Raw genomic sequence first — 17,221 nt, 5'->3', positions numbered from 1 at the left:
TCAAAAATGCAATGCCCATTCCGTGCCACAAACACTGCTGTATATATTTCTAACAATATTACATGCTTATACATAGAATCCACTTTAACATTTTAAGCACAATGCGTGTAAATTTAGAAATTTTAATTCGAAATTTGAAATTTCAGCACATGTCTAAGCGAAATCACAGTTATATGGGATGTGTATTGAGAATCGTGTCAGCATGCCTATACAAAAAATCCACTTTTGTATATAAAGCATATAAGGAGTGTAAATTTAGAACAGTTAAGTCAAATTTTAAAATTTCAGTAAATTTTATGTTGGTATACATTTATGCTATTAGTGTAATTGAGCACTACAGCAGCAAAAATTAAAGATAATGACACACGAAACCACAATGCTTTGTGACTTGGTTTTATAGCACGTCTTTTAAGAATAGTGTCAGCATATCAAGAAGGGGTCCAAACAGGGCTAATAACTAATAACGGGACTATCACCACATGAGTTCCAACTGGGCTTGGCATTGGGTTTCTAAAAGAACTTGCCAACGAGGTCGGTTGGTGGGAGAAACGTCAGCCCTAGTAAACTTTTATCTCATGTGAAACCAATGTGGAACCCAAAATCAACTCCAAGGCCAATTGCGCCCCATACGACCTGTTTAAAAAACTGAGGGTCCGTGTAACAGAAAGTCCGCCCTCCATTTAATTATAATAGTTTGGATTATAACCTGACCTAAATGGTCCAAACTCAATGGATGGGAGGACACTCTATCATGGGGGATTGATCTCTGTCACGTCACACCGGCTACCACCCACCTGCGCCAAAGCTGCGTGTGCTGTCATACAGAACATTATACACTGTTTTGCTGTCTAGCCTCTTTTCTCTCGTGGAACTGTAGTTACCTTCAACTTTTTACATGGGTTAAACGCGTTACCATTATGCGATAATCGGTCAATAACTAACCATAGGTAATGATGGTTGCTTTATTAGGTCATATATTTACTGAACGAATATCTAGGCACCTTGACGCAATATGCGTTTTTTTCCCAAAAAAAACAGTGTTTAATACTTATGTGTAAATCATAGGTGATATAATTAGCATAAGAGAGAGGTACAATAAACTGATACTGGAAATAGAATTCACAAACACCAATAGTAAAAAATGTACACATTTCAGCGTCAGTGATAAAAAAGATTCACATCTGAGTACAAGTTACTACAGTACAAGGTTTAATGTCGGTTGTTGCAAGTGTTTATCCTTTCCTACTGTAACGCGCTTCAATGCAGTGATTGTAATAATCGTGTAATCAAGAATTCAACTTTTGAAAGTCTACATATAACCTTCAACCCAAGGACAACTCATTAACGTGCATTGATTTCAATTGCGTAAAATAACCGATGGACAGACTCAAAAGCAGTATGAAGTACAACGACGAGTTAATAAAATACAACAAACACTAGCGCTAAATCCTTTAAAAACTCTGCAGCACGTTTTCAATTATAAGAAAGAATTTATGCGCCATTATGTTTTCTATTGTAACGGCAGTGGTACAACCCGGGTTCTTTATAAGCATACAGTTGTCAGATAGTTCTTAGGATCGCGATACGAGTGGGCAAAACTGTACAAATCACTCCCCAACAAGGTAAAGTCAGAGCACAAGATAATGAATTTTGTGATTCTAGAAGGAGACATTTGGAGATAGACTACAATTATCAGCCTGGCTATGACAAAGTACAACACAAACTGGCAAAAGTCTCCTCTGTCCTGACCACTTATATAAAACCCTCGCAATCAATTTTGCTCATCACTGCCATTAGCTCAGTAGTTAAAATGAGTATTCTTCGAACAGTTAATATGGAAATAAGTAACTTATTTAAATATGTCACTGAAAACTATTCCAACGCTCTTCTATATCAATATCAATGTCTTTCACTCCACATTACCAATGTCATTTGTGTTGCGGAAGTGAAACGCTTTCTCTTCAGCTCGTACAACATAATAAACTACCGCCGTAAAGTGATCACTGTGCCTTGAAAGACTGATTCCCCATCCTTATCACCAAGTAATCAACAAAACCAACCAGGGGAACATGGCATAATGCGGTGCAACTAAGACTCCTAACAATACATTCTCTCCCGGCAGATGTACGACGTCGTCTCAACTAACACATTATTATCCCTCACAGTTCATCGCTTCACTGGTGCCTCTACGACAATCCAGTCACCGCTGACTGATGTTTCCAGAACAATCCGGTAAGTGTTGACTTGTGTATCCTCAACAATCCGGCAAGTGTTGACTGGTGTCCCTACAACAATCCGGTAAGTGTTGACTGGTGTCTTTACAACAATCCAGCCAAAGCGATCGCTGCCTGGTGTCTCTAAAACAATCCGGTAACAGGTGACTGTCGTCTTTACAGCAATCCGGTTTCAGGAGTTTGGTGCCACTACAACAATCCGGTTACTGGTAAATGGTGCCTCTATATCGATCCGGTTTCTCATATCTTTTTATCTTATTCATTGGGTCAAAACCAATAACAATTTAAAGGTCGCCTTGGCCACGGAGGTTAGTACGCGTTCTTTCAGGTCGGCGCTTTCACTCCGGTGGTGGATATTGCAGTCGACCTGCTGGACGTGCTGGCCTCGTTGGCGTTTTGGGGGTTGGCCAGTACGTCTGTCGGTCCTTCCTGTCGCATGTTGTACTCAGCCAGAACGTAGCACATTATAGCGAAGGTGAGGAGACTCATGATAATGTACAGTTTCACAGAGGCACACGCCACGGCGCCCAGGCCGAACGCCATCGCGGCGCCAAAACCCTGCAACAGTCGAAAGTTCGCAAAGGCCACTTCGTGTTCGTTGGGACAACTTATGGCAATAAGAGCTGTAAAGGAAAAATAAATAACGTTACTATTCATATGTAAGAGTTTTATCGTCAAATTCTCATTCCTATGTTGCTTTCACCCTGACTAGCAGTTTATTTTTGCTTTAAAAATCTAGAATATATTTGAAAAGAACAACAAGTATTACTTTGGTCGAAACACTAAATAATAAAAAAAACTCTTTCGGTTGTTTAATACTTTAATAGGCGGTATCTATAAGATATTCTATATTTCTATATACTACTGCTGATATTGTGAATGCGATAGCTGGGTATGGGAAGCAATCTAAGGCAGTCTCATATGACAAGTCGCGTGCCTGAACAAGCAGTGGGATATATTATGACCGTTCTCAAATAATCTGTTGAAATTACGCGGTGTAACTTGGGTGTAATGTCAGGACTGTAAGCGCACCTTAATGGTATAAGCCTAGTATTTACTTACTATTGCATTGCGTCTGCCACACCGCATCACAAACCCCCCAAAACGCAGCCACAATGAAGAACACTGCCACTTCCTCTTCGCTGGGCATCCACATAATCAGCAGAACCATCAGAGCGATATGGACAATGCCCCCGACTCCGATGATGACCTCTCGCTGGATCTTCTTCGCCAACATGGCGACGAATATTGAGCTCCCGCAGTTGGCTACACCCAGTGTAATCATACAGTAGCCGATGTATTTGGAGCCCAATTTGCAAGCGATAAATGACTAGAAGAGAACGGTAAAAAGCATTCACCAAAAAGAATATCAAAGTGAGATTTTCCAAACATCCTTTGGTAGAAAAGTTTGCACAGAAATCCCTATGGGGATTCTTTTAAATTATAAGCAAAATAGACCTAAATACTAACGATCCTCTTTATTGCAGGATTTTTGACAATTTTTCAAATTCACCAGTGTTTGCGCACTGATCGATTTGGACGAACTGGCGCAGAACATGTTTTACGACCTGAACATCCAAATACACGTCTCCTTTCCAAACTGCTTAATTCCATAACGGTTTCAGTTTCAGTGAATTCTTAATCTTAGGTGTACCTACCTTTGTAAAATCGGCGTAAACGAACCCTTGTTCGAAGCCGTTAAAAATGAGCAACGGTATCAGAAGACGGAAGGTTTTATGGTGAAACATGTGGGTAAAACTCTGTCGGACCACCTGCAAGTACAGTTTGATACGTTTACTACAAACTGAGAAAGAAAGAAAGAAAGAGAAAGAAAGAAAGAAAGAAAGAAAGAAAGAGATCCTATTGATATGAGAGTAAGAGACTGACACCACGGAGCATCCAGAGCTCCTTCTTCCAGCGCTTCAAATAAAATCCTTGAGATGTTTTCCCACCCCCTTACCTTCCCCAAGTAAGACACGATACATTTCCGGGTGCATAACGAAAGTTTTTGGGGTAAAAACTCGCCGGTCAGAAATTTGATCCTCTTTTCCTCGTTCTGATTATCTTAGATGCACCAGTGGATTATATTTCGCCCGTCTCTCTTCAACTGTCAGAATTGTGAAGTCTTTAATTTATATCCTTAGACTTTTCCGTAAGTGGCTTGTCATATTATCGAGATCAATACTGACATGCTTTAATAAAGTGACGCATTCCATTTATCTTTTATATCATTTCCCATTGGAAACGTTGCTGTAAATATACCCAACAGTTCTATAGTAGAACCACCTGGCACTCATTGAATACTGGTTAATATGCGTGTTATACATTGTATATATGTAAACCATATTGCAGAGAGAAAAAAGGGGGATGAAATATACACGTAAGACAAATATAAATCTATTGCGTAATCAAAGGATCTACAAATACACTAAAAGGGCGTTATGTTAGTGGGGTCTGATGTTTTTAAAATCAAATGAGAGTGTTACCGACCTCTTTCAAGCTTTCCTGGTGCTCCATCCTTGCACTGATCTTACTAAGAAATAACACAACGAGTGTCAACCCCACAAACGTCAATGACGCAAATATCACCATCAGCGTGACAATCGTACTTTGTGCCCATTGCACCTCTGAAAAAGACAGAGAATAGATATCATTTAAAGCTCCAAAATGCGGTTGTAGTAACGCACGCATATTTACAGTGCGCGCGTTTGAGTCTTTCTCAAGTAAAGTCACGTGAATTCACGCCTGCTACTTGCTTTATGTATTTGAACTAGACTGATACGATATTATGCACATGGTACACAATAAGTATTGTCTTTTTTAACACATCGTTCTTTTGAAATAGAAAAGACAATATGTGTTAAGTTTTACAAATACAATAAAAATAACGAAAAGATTTTGTTCAAGATAAGGTAGTCAGTACCTCACCAATTTACGGTTTAATGCTTAAGGCTTAATGCTCTTACACTATTGCAATAGCCCTTAATATGGTGTCTTCTTCAGCAAATCGTTTAAAAAAAATAGATAATTAAATCTCTGCAAGGGCAGGAAGGCTGGCAGGACAATATGCTTACTTTTCTGTAGAAGTTGTAATAAGTGACCTTAAATAGTGAAAAAAATATCATATAAAATATATATGCTTTTTTATTAAAACAGTGTGAGCGTGTATCTTTATTGATTTTACATAATATTCTATATTGCTTATATGTGAAATCAAATAATTTTATGTATGTGGATCCTTATTTACTTATTTATATTTCACAGCGAATTTACTGTGTATACAATTTTTTTTTTTTTTTTTAGTTGCGGTAACGGACATAAAATCAAAGTTGTGATAAAAATGATTTATGTAAATAAATATAACATCGAGAAGCAGGCAGAAAACACTATGCTGAAAAACAGCCTTTTCCAGTAGATAAGCCTGATGGAAATGAATGTCCATGAATTGCATTGCTTCGCCTCTCGACTACGAAAGAATACAAGTTAAAGATGGCTAACTATGGGTTGAGTTGATAAATACTTCATCAGTACGGCGTAATTAAGCAGTCTGTTTGAGAGGGGAAACTATTTTTCTGACAGAATTTCCTAAAATTTCCGTTTTAAGTGCTTCGACTGATTATGCAGAGGGCCCATCAAGTTGTCCGGAAGAAAAGGCGTCCTGAAAGAGTGATGATTCAGCACGTAGCCATATCAAGGTACCGCTTAGTGGCAAGCTATAGGGAATACACGCAGATCAATAACGGAGCTCTTATATGAATACAATTATGTCTTCAACCTTAAAAACTCATATGCAATGTCTCCAGAATATGTTCCTCTGGAATTGCTCTGCCTGGAACTGAAAGCGGTCCTTGATAATTCATATAAACCGACGCTCGCCTGCTCCTCCACACCAATCCCCCCTGGCCCTTAAATGCCCATCCTCCACTCCATTTCACTACGTGCAAAACACGGTATTAATATGACAATAAATCAGTTACAAATGAACTGAAGCTTATTCGCATGTGGTCTTATACAGTAGCTCCGTTATCATGACCGAGATGAATATCTCTGAGTAGAAACCCATCTCCAATGGGTGAAACGCAAACGAGGAAATTTACAAGGACACACTGGCCTCTTTCATACTGAACGAAATAGCCTAACTTGTGATTAATTTTATCTATCATCTACTAAATCTTTGTATTGCATGTTGTTATGTGATTTGAGGATGCCGCCTACTCCATGTGGCGGCGATCTTGATACTGCATACTTTAAGAGAGAATGGACATTCAAATATATACCACAACAGTTGCCAAGCTTAAGTGAGACAAATTAACTGTATGTGTGTTATTGGCCGGTGTAACGAAATTGATACCCTATGAGGGTCCGCGTAAATGAAAGTCCGCCCTCAATATAGTTATAATGGTTAGGGTTAGTCTGACCTAAGGGGTCAAAATCTAGGGCGACGCTTAACTGTGCAAAGGAATGGGAAGCGGACTCTGTTTCATGGGGGACTCTGTCACGTTACACCGGGAACAGATTTGTAGTGAAAAATGGAGCAAAAAAATCCAACGCTTAAACCGCGAAACGATATCTAAGTAAGGTCTTCTACTTCGCATTTTCCGATCTGCGCATATTTGGCGCATGAGTAATTCTGACGGTAACATTTGAGAATTAAAATTAATAGCGCAGTATAATCTGCAATTCAATCTACTATTAAAGCTTTATTTTATTATTATCTAAGTACAGGGTAGATATCAACTGTACATTACGTTTTGCAAATTGCTCTAAGAACAATAAACATGTACAGTTCTACTGGCCAATGTGCAGCTTTAACTAGTCAGTCCAGAAAGTGACAAGAACCGCAGACAAGTGTCAATTTCCATCTATGTTTGTAGGAGGCAGAATTAATATATGGTAAATAAACTAAACCATGTCGTATAAAATATAGTGCCAAATGTTAAATTTCCCAAATTATATGTCGATAAATATTTACCGTTATGGACTATAAAGTCGACATTTCTCTTACTGGACCCCAAAATAACCAATAGCAGACACATAATAATAATGATAATTTTATCCATTTTAATATCTTATACTGCTATCTAATAAGAATGACGTCAACCTCGTGCGATGAAAATGTACGCATGCGGCCACCACGAAAATAAGGACAACATTGACGTAATTTTGACTGCAATATTTGCCTAACTGGCAATTCATTCATCAGTTTTTTCCACACATCTAACTGGTTGCTGTGGCTTTCTGGCGGGAAATGAAAAAGCTCTACAAAAAAAAAAGCTAAAAAAGAAAATCTCTGCTCTTTGTCTGTCTGCCTGTCTGTCTAAGGATGGAGTTTGATATGGTTAACCTAGATATGTACTCTGTTCATAAAGCTTTGTGTCTGTGACAGAGCTTCACTTGGAACTGATAACCACCAATTCTGTTAAAACTACTGCATCGAAGGAATGGAATTATTAGTAGTAGTAGTAGTAGTAGTAGTAGTAGTATCAATGTTTTTTGTTTTTTGTGAGGTCTCTACAGAACGATATTATATATGTCAACACACATGTATGATAATTTGTTCCACACAAAGTCTTAGCCTGCTTTTTGACAGGATGGATCAATACGAAGCTGGTATACTAAGATGGAATTATCTTCGGTCTGGAATTTCAACACCTCATTTGCTTTTTGTGAAACAGGCTGAACTGATTCAACTGTTTGAACTACTACTGACTATCCGTTTAATATGGACAAGATGAGATCGAAAGCCCCGGTGCTTTTTATATGGACCTTTCTTGTCGATCTTGTTCCCACGTGTGTATGTCTTCATTCCTGTTGTGTTTTTGCTTCATATCACCCCTGCTTATTATAATCTTTCGGTCCACCATATTTTCTGGAGTTCACGAGACCATCACCAACGGAATTTCCAACTAACCATATACACTATTTTCTCAGGTACAAGTCACTAACCCGCTCCCCCTCCTGCAACCACTGTTACCAAAATGGCATTTCTTTTTTCAATCACATATCTTGAAAGTCAAGGAGGTGCTAACATCAGATATAATTTTATTAAATCTGACATCGCAGCTGACACCAGTGGTTACATTTAGGTTTGAAATTCCTGTTAATGGAGTCCTTACACGTGAGAAAGGCTTAGCCCTTGATCCAAGATTTTCACCCCACTCCAGCCACTTAATTTTGTTTTCGCGTATTCGAACTCCTCACAAATAGCTTTGGCAAATAGTATATAGTCATTTCTGTTAGCATACAAGGAGTAAACGGAGTCAAGAACTGGGTTGCGCTGCATTAACTTGAGGCCTCGTTTTTGTGAACCCACATGAGGTTAGAAATCTAAAGGATATGTTCAAGACTGCTGTCTCGCAGGGGAACATATATGATATAGAACAAAGGCTGCTAAGGCAAATACTCATAAAAAATGTGAGAAGCTCCATACGCGTCGCCTATCGACCCAATTTGAACATTTCAATCACCTTTATAAAGATAGGCCCAATAAAATATGCCCGAGATATTTTTTTCGAGTTAATGATATTGGGGTCGTCTGGTGGAACGTATTTGATTAATTTCCGTTCGTGGGTAGACCTCGCTCTGCGAAACAGAGAGTAAACATATCCAAATTATCTCCTTTACAATCTAATAAGAATAATGTGCTTCAGAGAAGCCCCCACGTGCTGTCTTCAGAAAGATGAACTCCCTATACGGGCACTGTTTTACACTTTATGGTACTCAGTTGGCATAGGCAGTTGGGTCATTCCATAAAATGAGGACGTTTGTGTTGTGTCAGTTTCGAATTCATTTTGTGTAATATTTGCTCTTTTATATCACTGCACAAATACTGTGGGTTTCTTTCCATATCGGCCGGTACCCCCAAAACAGTGAAAATAATGTGGCAAGTCCGAATTAGGCACATGTTACACAAAATGTGCGTCAACGACCAAAAGGGTTTACATTTTTGTGGAACGTCCCAAGTGTTGGGAGCTTATAGGAAAAGGGCGCTTGACTCCCAAGACAAACAACACATTGATTCTATTGATAATTCTGACATTTTGCATCTTTTACAAACAGTACACTTCAAATTATATGTGCACCGAGTAACTCCATATCTTGGCTTTCTTCGTCCCTAATGGTCCCATGAAACACAGCACAGGTGCTGAACTTACTTATGCCCCGATTTTAGTACTTAGAAAGGTTCGCCAAATTATCAATGGATTCAACGAATTTCCGGTTTTGGAGTTTAAGCCTCTTGTTTGGTGATCCAGTCCCTGGTTCATCCATGTTCTCTCTCTCTCTCTCTCTCTCTCTCTCTCTCTCACACACACACACACACACACACACACACACAAACACACACGCACATGCACACACACACTTTGCGACTCTCCTTCTCCCGCACACCACACACTCTTTCCTAAAACAAAAATGAGAATACAAAAGGCACCCTGTAATTCACATTTAACAAATAACTCAAGTGTTGTTTCATGTAAAACAAAGTATCTTGTCATTAAGGTTCTACGAAGTCTTAATTTTATACTGAGAGAGATCTGCTTAGCGAGGTCATTTTAACCAGAAACCATTGTCACCTAGCTGTTTCAAGGAATATCCATTAGCTAAATTTCCCAGGAAAACAAGGTAATCCTAAATTTCCAAGTAGAAACAATTTACCGATAATTTCAATTTGTTTATTCTCTTCGAACTATACTGCCCCAAGTGACAGGAAAAGTTAGATAAAACAGTTCGCAGATCAGTCGGCTGGACTTGAAACAACGATGTTGTACTGATAACAAACTTTGTACCACGTCTTATCAGAATTCTCAGCATACATTTTGAGTTACTTGCTAGACTACCTTGGTTTAGATTTTTTGGACGTTTACGCCAGGTGTTGCTTGACGTGATATTAGTGAGTCCATTCCCGTTTCATATACTATGACTGCATTCTGTGAAGTTGTAATTTGAGTGTTTTTAGTATCAATCAGCCAAGGCACTGGTGTCGTTATTACGTTCACGCCAGACAGACGCAGACTAATTGCAGTTAATTTCCCAATATTTCTGTGAAAATCCAATTATGCGTTCGATGCTCGACATTACGTAAGAGTCTATGTTAGTAAAGAAAGCATATCACAAAAAAAGGTAAGGTTACAAGGTACTTTGCGCATACCATGAAATTAAGTTGACGGCCACATGTTGGTGCATTGGAATACGCCAAACGTTGGCTACTTGTTTATTGTGGGTTGTTCAATATGAACAAATGCTCCCCCCCCCCTCCCCAATAAAAAACGGCCATTAAAAAGTGTGATGAACTTAATCGTTATATCATTAGGTACATATTAATTAATGATAAATACTATGACTACTGATTACTATTTCTGTTACGATGGTGATTCATTTTTAATATTTATCTCTCCATATATATTACTTTATTTCCTTTTAAATCTTCTAGCTTCTTGCAGAAATGGGTATTTTAGTAAATTGTTTGATTTTAGTGACAAATGGATCATTTTGTTTTAGTAATGTTAAGAGCAGTTACCTCAGTTATAAGTTTATAGTATAACACTTACTCAGATAAAAGACACCATTACATGTCGATAATGACAGGCAACCGCCCTCATATCTAGACTAGGCTTTAATTTGTAACTTACATTTAAAATGTCAACGACATCTTTTACGTTTTGGACTTAAAAGTTAGCAGTCATGGATAATCACTGATTACCCATTGCGCATGCCCAAGTTGGGCCCCAAATGTTCAATTCATGGGCTAGCTAAGCTTTCATTGGCTGAAATTCTACCATGAGTTCCACTAGGGCCCCCTATAGGATATTTTAACAGTGATTTTAAAACTATCAATATGCCAGCCCAGTAGGGAGAGCTAAACAGACTGGCAAAGGTGTGATCAATGAAACCCGGCTTGGGCCTATCGGTAAAGCGTATAGGTAACTTATTGACTCCATATTGGTACCATATTGGTAATATATATATGGAATCCATATTGGTACCGTATTGGTAACAAATTGAATCCATATTGGTACCGTATTGGTAACAAACTGAATCCATATTGGTACCGTACTGGTAACAAACTGAATCCATATTGGTGCCGTATTGGTAACAAATTGAATCCATATTGGTACCGTATTGGTAACAAATTGAATCCATATTGGTACCATATTGGTAACAAATTGAATCTATATTGGTACCGTATTGGTAACAAATTGAATCCATATTGGTACCGTATTCGTAATATTATTGGTTCCACTTAGGTGTACTGACAGAGTTAGAACATGGGACTTACCTGATCTGGCTGCATTCCAGATAGCGCTGGCGACGTTATCACATGTGTCAAATATTCCACAGTGTTCATCAATATAGCTACCAGTTTCAGTTCCATTTCCCCCTGTCGGCGTCTCTTTGCTATGCAACAACAAAGAACTCACTAAATTTCCCCATATGTGGGTGGTCTGAAAGCACCCTAGGAATATCCCGTTGAATCTGTATATCTCCTGGTCTGATATCTCCTGCAAAGAGTTGGCATAGTCCACGGCCAGTTTGGAAATGTAGGTCACTTGTCCGCTCCATGCCATGTTTTGGCCGAAGCCCAGAAGGATGGAGGTGGGAATAAGAGTGGCAAAGTGTGGAAATATGTTAGCAATTGCCCATATTAAGTGGCATACGATACCCAGAGCGATGGCCCACTTGGCCGCTATTTTGTTGATCACCATGGGAGTAAACAGACAAGTTAACACCATGCCTCCGTGCACGCAAGCCATGGTTATGGTGCCAAGGCTGCCGACAGAGTTCAGGCTGGATTCCAAGTTTTGAATGGCCCGAAACGCAGAGAACACAAAAATGAACGACAGGCAAATCACAATGAGGTTCCGTTTGTATACCCAATTCGATCTGAACAAATATGTCTCATCCATGTCCTCGCTTGAACTCTGCACCCCTTCCTCCTCCCCTCTCTCCCCGACATTTCTTCGGGTAATTGTCACGTGTTCGTCGATCACTTTTTGGAAGGCTTCCAGGACACTTTGGTCTATCTCTGACGTAAGAGGAGGGGGAGGAGAATGGGGCGGGCTTGACAGGTGATTGACAGGTGGGGTGACCTCAATGCGAATGTCCGTGCTCCCAAATATCCTGTGTGACGTGTTTTTATTCTTAAGGCTCGAAGGCTTTTTATGGTTCGGTTTAGGGGCTGGAGCCTGGGGTATTGACGACACGCGGGTCGGGGGAGGTGGAGGTGGGGGAGGGGGCAAGGGAGTCTCCTCAAAAAATGCCCCTTCATTTTTGGGACTGTTCGGGCTGAGCATTTGTGGAGTAGCATTCCTCGTTTCCGGCATGGCGTCCAATTCAATATCTGAATTTGAATTGCGTGTAGCTCGCCTGTAACTGTTTTTTCGTTTCTGCTGCTTGTACGTACTGGCGCCGTCGAACAAGTCTGCTCCAATCTCTGAGGAGGTTGAGATGGAGTCTCCTTCATTCCTTCCTATGCGGTCCCGTAGACTTCTCCGACGCTGCGTTGCAATGAGGTAGCTTGGGCGACGCGGTCGATAAACGTTGAAATCAAAACTGATTCCGCCTAAATCCCACGGCGACAAAGACATGATGTATTCTTAGATAGTGCCTTTAATATATCTTCATAATATCTTAAGCTTCAATTCACACAAAGGCATGATCAGTTCTAGAAGTAGACATAAAACATTCTGAAATGCTCTGTCAAATACATCTTCTGGCATCCCACGCTTCGATTCTTCCGCTCTGAGAGAACATTTATATCAGCACATCGACTAGACCGTTATTGTATTCCCATATCGTAACGTTTAGAGATGCGTACAAAAACCTCGTGGGGAAGACGCTATATAATGTCGATGGTGCTCTAGCCAATCACGTGACCCATATTGTTGTTGAAATCAGAATAGTTCTAACCATAATAAAGGCAAACAGCGTTTAGCAATCACACAACGTACATTTTTATACATACAGCAGTACAGGTGTAAAACGATGTTACCTTCACGTGATCTGCAATACCGAACTATAGTCTCAAACACGTATATATGATTTCGGCAAATGACGAGGCTGTTTTCCTTTTCCTGTAACGTAGGGTGGACTTTTTGGCCTTCAGAGTTCTTAAACATTGGTCCTATGCTGCGCCAACAGATATTCCAACAGCTTTTTCTTACTGAGGATGAATGCACTTTTGAGTTACATTTCAGTTCCAAGTTGATCTGTGCATTGATGAAATGGTGGCCTTTTTTTTCCACAAAATGCTCATCACACAATCGGTTAAATACACTTAACAAGATCCACAAAAAAAATCTCCCAACATTCAAACCGAAATGATAAAATCCATGCAGGCGTACGTATTTTCAATCACGATCTCCAAATTTTCCGCTCTGTGCATTGCACATTTCTTTTAACCAAGACATTCCGTCACTTCGAGTGCATTCCAATAATCAGTCATAACCCTGTATTGATACAGTTCACCTCGGCACCAAGTTACATGTCATACCCGACCGTAGTTAATCCAATATTCCACCATAACATGAAATTGGCGTTATCTTCTAGCCGTGATGACGTCTGTTCCTACAAAATAGAACGATAATATTACCAGAACGCTGTCAAGGATGCCAAGCCTTTGGTTCTAAATCCCTTTAGGTTAATTGTACCTTATGCTAAGTACAATACAATGAACTGAAATGAATAACACAAATGTCTTAATACAAACGAGTGATAAGCGTTAGGAAGCATGCTTTTTGCAAACTTGTACCTGTTAGATGTAGATTACCATACCGAATAATATGCACAACGTTTCACGCACTTCTGTTTTGCGCCTGGCTTTGCTGAAATGTTCATATATTGCCAAAACAGCATTGCTCTTCAGGCCCTTTCACTTTCATATTCTACTTAATTTCGCACACCTGTCACAACAAAATTCGTGTATAAATTTGAGCTGAGGTGCACATGGCAAATATATGTGTGTGTGTGTGTGTGTGTGTGTGTGTGTGTGTGCGCGCAGTACATAAAATGTCTTAGATCACTCTTGCATGACCATATCTTATATTGCGTTATTTATACACTGCCCAAACCAATCTTACCACAACATACAGCCAAGCAAGAACACAAGAACACTGCAGAAATAACGCAACATGCCGCTCCTTTTGGTCACAAAATTGCTTGCTTGTAGTTATGTTGTGCATTTATCATATAATTTTCCGTTTCAAAGATTTTGTTTAGTTTAAAATCTTTGAAACGAAAGTTCTAAATCAATATCTCTAAATTTACATTCAGAAACTGGGTTTTCTACGTTTGCACCAAGATATCCTTTAGAGAAGAAAGGTGGTTTATATAGGTACGAAGAGCTTTTTGAAAATTCCCTGTCGGACAGAAAATAGGTTAATGTCTCCCAGAGGAGCCATTATTCGTATTTAGCACAATATGTATTAATAATGCTTTGATTAACAAAAAAGAAAAAACGCAAGTCTAAGTCTGAGATGCCTCCCAGTCCTATATCACAACAATAAATAAAAAATCTATTTATCTATCTATCTATATTTTAATAGCTAAAAACAAACAAAACCAAAGCGGCAGATGGTAATACTTTAAAAATATTCCTTTCCCCCCATATGTTACAATACTCATTGTCCGGGTATAGCTGCCCATCATATAGTAATACGGAGTTTTCGGTTAGTCTCTTTTCTCATCGGGACAATAAATGTAATAAAGTCTTTTTGTACATTTTTAGTTGTAGACACATATATAAAAGATATATTCATGCATTATGTAAGAAACCATATGTGTATTGGACGATTTTATTGGTTGAAAGATCTTTTTATCCCATAAATACTGTATTTATAGTCTTTATTTGACACATTGTTTTTGAACTGCTGCCTCTGTAATATCATTATTTTGTTCCTTAATTGAATTGGTTACATTTATACAAACTAGATTGTCATACATATCTCAATTTTCTTAATTCATGTTAACAACTGTCAATATTTCATTAAATCATCCTTGAGTACATATCTCACAGATGTGCAAAATAAGGTGCACTCACAATTAATACATTTACACTCACGTGGAACCACACACACGCAAGCGCTCTCGCGCCAAAACACAAACACACAGTCACAAACGTGCACTGCACGCGCGTCCCAGTATGTTCTAAAGAATCCACTGACCCTTATTCTTAAGAACGGCAGTTCCTTGTACTATACCAGCCCCGAATCGATCGACACATAAACAGATGTGACTTTAAAGCTCGCATCCATGGCTTACGCATGTTATGATAATATACTTACTCTGAGGCATCAAACGTTCTCACCATTAAACCTGCGAAAAATACAGTTGAGCATAAAACTCTTACACTGATATACAGCATGTGTATTATAAAGGCATTTTGATGCCGTGACATAATAAAGGAAAGCCTTGGCGTCAGGATAGCTTCAACAGAGCCTATACATTATGCATGTCTCGGTTGTATAGAATCGACTATATTTTAATAGAAAATTACCTGAATGGGGGTTTATAGTACATACATGATTAATTCACGTGTATAAATTGTTGTACGATATTTTTGGCGCTGATGAAAATAGGGCATAGTCACAGACAATCTACGTGAGTCTTGAAACGCTTTTCGGATGTGATGTATTTCGAAAAAAAAAAACATTATCATGGGCTGCATGATCCAAATGTCCAATTCCTCTATAATAAGATGGCGTAAGAGTGGCCTTACCTTAGTCCTGGTCAAAGATTCCACTACATCAGACCAGCCATTTGGTCGCTTTCCTGCTTCGTCTCGGCCATATATTGGTCCTGTTAAATCATAATATCACCTCCTTCGAGAATAAAGAAAGGCATTTTAACGGCGTCCAAAGATACAGTAGGCTTCAGAAATGGATACTTTACTGATCATTAAACCCGTCGATAATGTGGTCGGCTCTTGGAGGAAAAAAACAACCTTGCACCTCTTAATTTTCTGTGCCTCGATCACCGAAGATACTTGCCGGCATTGGGTAACATGTAATGTTTTTCTCAGTTTGATTTTTCGTGAAAAAACAGCGCAGACCAATCAACCCAAAATATACCTGAGATTCTAAATCGTGTACCGGCTTCTCTCAGTTCCTGGGTGCCGCTATCGAGAACACGTCAACAATTTCTCTTTCATCACGTGTCGAAAATCTGTTGTCAGAAGCAAGAGATCAAGAAGTCGTGTGCACCAGACCGGATGTGAACGGATTTCAAACTGAGACTGGCCACATTGGTTCCGATCGGCAGAATTTTCAGTACCGTGGGTGTACATGCCACACAATAAGTATTGTATGCATTCTATATCATATGGTAAGTCTTCGTTCTATCTATAGTAGAGGTAACAGTAGACGAAAAGCGATATGATGATAATGCTAGGACGGGTAGGCGAGCCCTGAGCATAAATGAATTAATGACCCGCTCCGCCGTTCCCGTATTGATCCGTTGTAAAGCGGCCGCAAAGTGCCTTCCTCGACAAAGAATCAATAGAATGACTGGAAAGAGTCAATTACATTTGACTAATTGATTCTAATAAAGAATTTGTCAGTTAGTTGCGAACTGCATGTGTTACAGTGAGTGAGTGAGCGGGACTGTGTAATTTATGGCCCAGTGGTTGCTGAGCTGTGGTTTAGATGGTCAGATTTTGTTCACTGATACTGGGGCTTAAACGTATTTGAAGACGGTTGCTTTAATCATTGGGTACACGGAGATTACCTTTTTTCGCACATTGAAGTCCCATTGTTTTACGCACTTGTCTTATTTTTGTACTGAGAAATAACGTGTCCAGATTTATATGGCCAGATTTTCGTCTATCCGATGTGACTGAGTACAATTTGTCCGATTCAAACGCATCTCTAATGTACATAATGATGATGACAAATGTAATTACAGTCAAGCAATAATCAGACATTTGTGGACCGCTTGTCACATGCGGTAGATAATTGCAAGGATTAGCCACTGAAAGAATAATTTGGGCATAT

At 39.2% G+C, this 17,221-nt stretch overlaps 1 protein-coding gene across 1 annotated transcript; it reads right to left on the bottom strand.

The window, feature by feature from the left end:
* Positions 1-977: 977 nt before the first annotated feature.
* Positions 978-16,652, bottom strand: LOC147760598 (N-acetylglucosamine transporter UNC93A-like). The gene is made up of 6 exons (XM_087018417.1): positions 15,949-16,652; positions 11,512-13,799; positions 4,725-4,861; positions 3,893-4,006; positions 3,297-3,564; positions 978-2,857 (listed from the first exon to the last, which is right to left on the bottom strand). Exons 2-6 carry the CDS (start codon positions 12,818-12,820, stop codon positions 2,559-2,561), a joined length of 2,127 nt encoding a protein of 708 aa, XP_086874543.1. The 5' UTR covers positions 12,821-13,799; positions 15,949-16,652; the 3' UTR covers positions 978-2,558.
* Positions 16,653-17,221: the final 569 nt, after the last annotated feature.

Source organism: Lingula anatina, chromosome 7 (assembly GCF_051362555.1).
Source record: "Lingula anatina isolate TDL-2025a chromosome 7, LinAna3.0, whole genome shotgun sequence".
Classification (NCBI taxonomy): domain Eukaryota; kingdom Metazoa; phylum Brachiopoda; class Lingulata; order Lingulida; family Lingulidae; genus Lingula; species Lingula anatina.
Note: the sequence above shows the minus strand (reverse complement) of the source record. Positions and strands in the feature narration are given on the sequence as shown.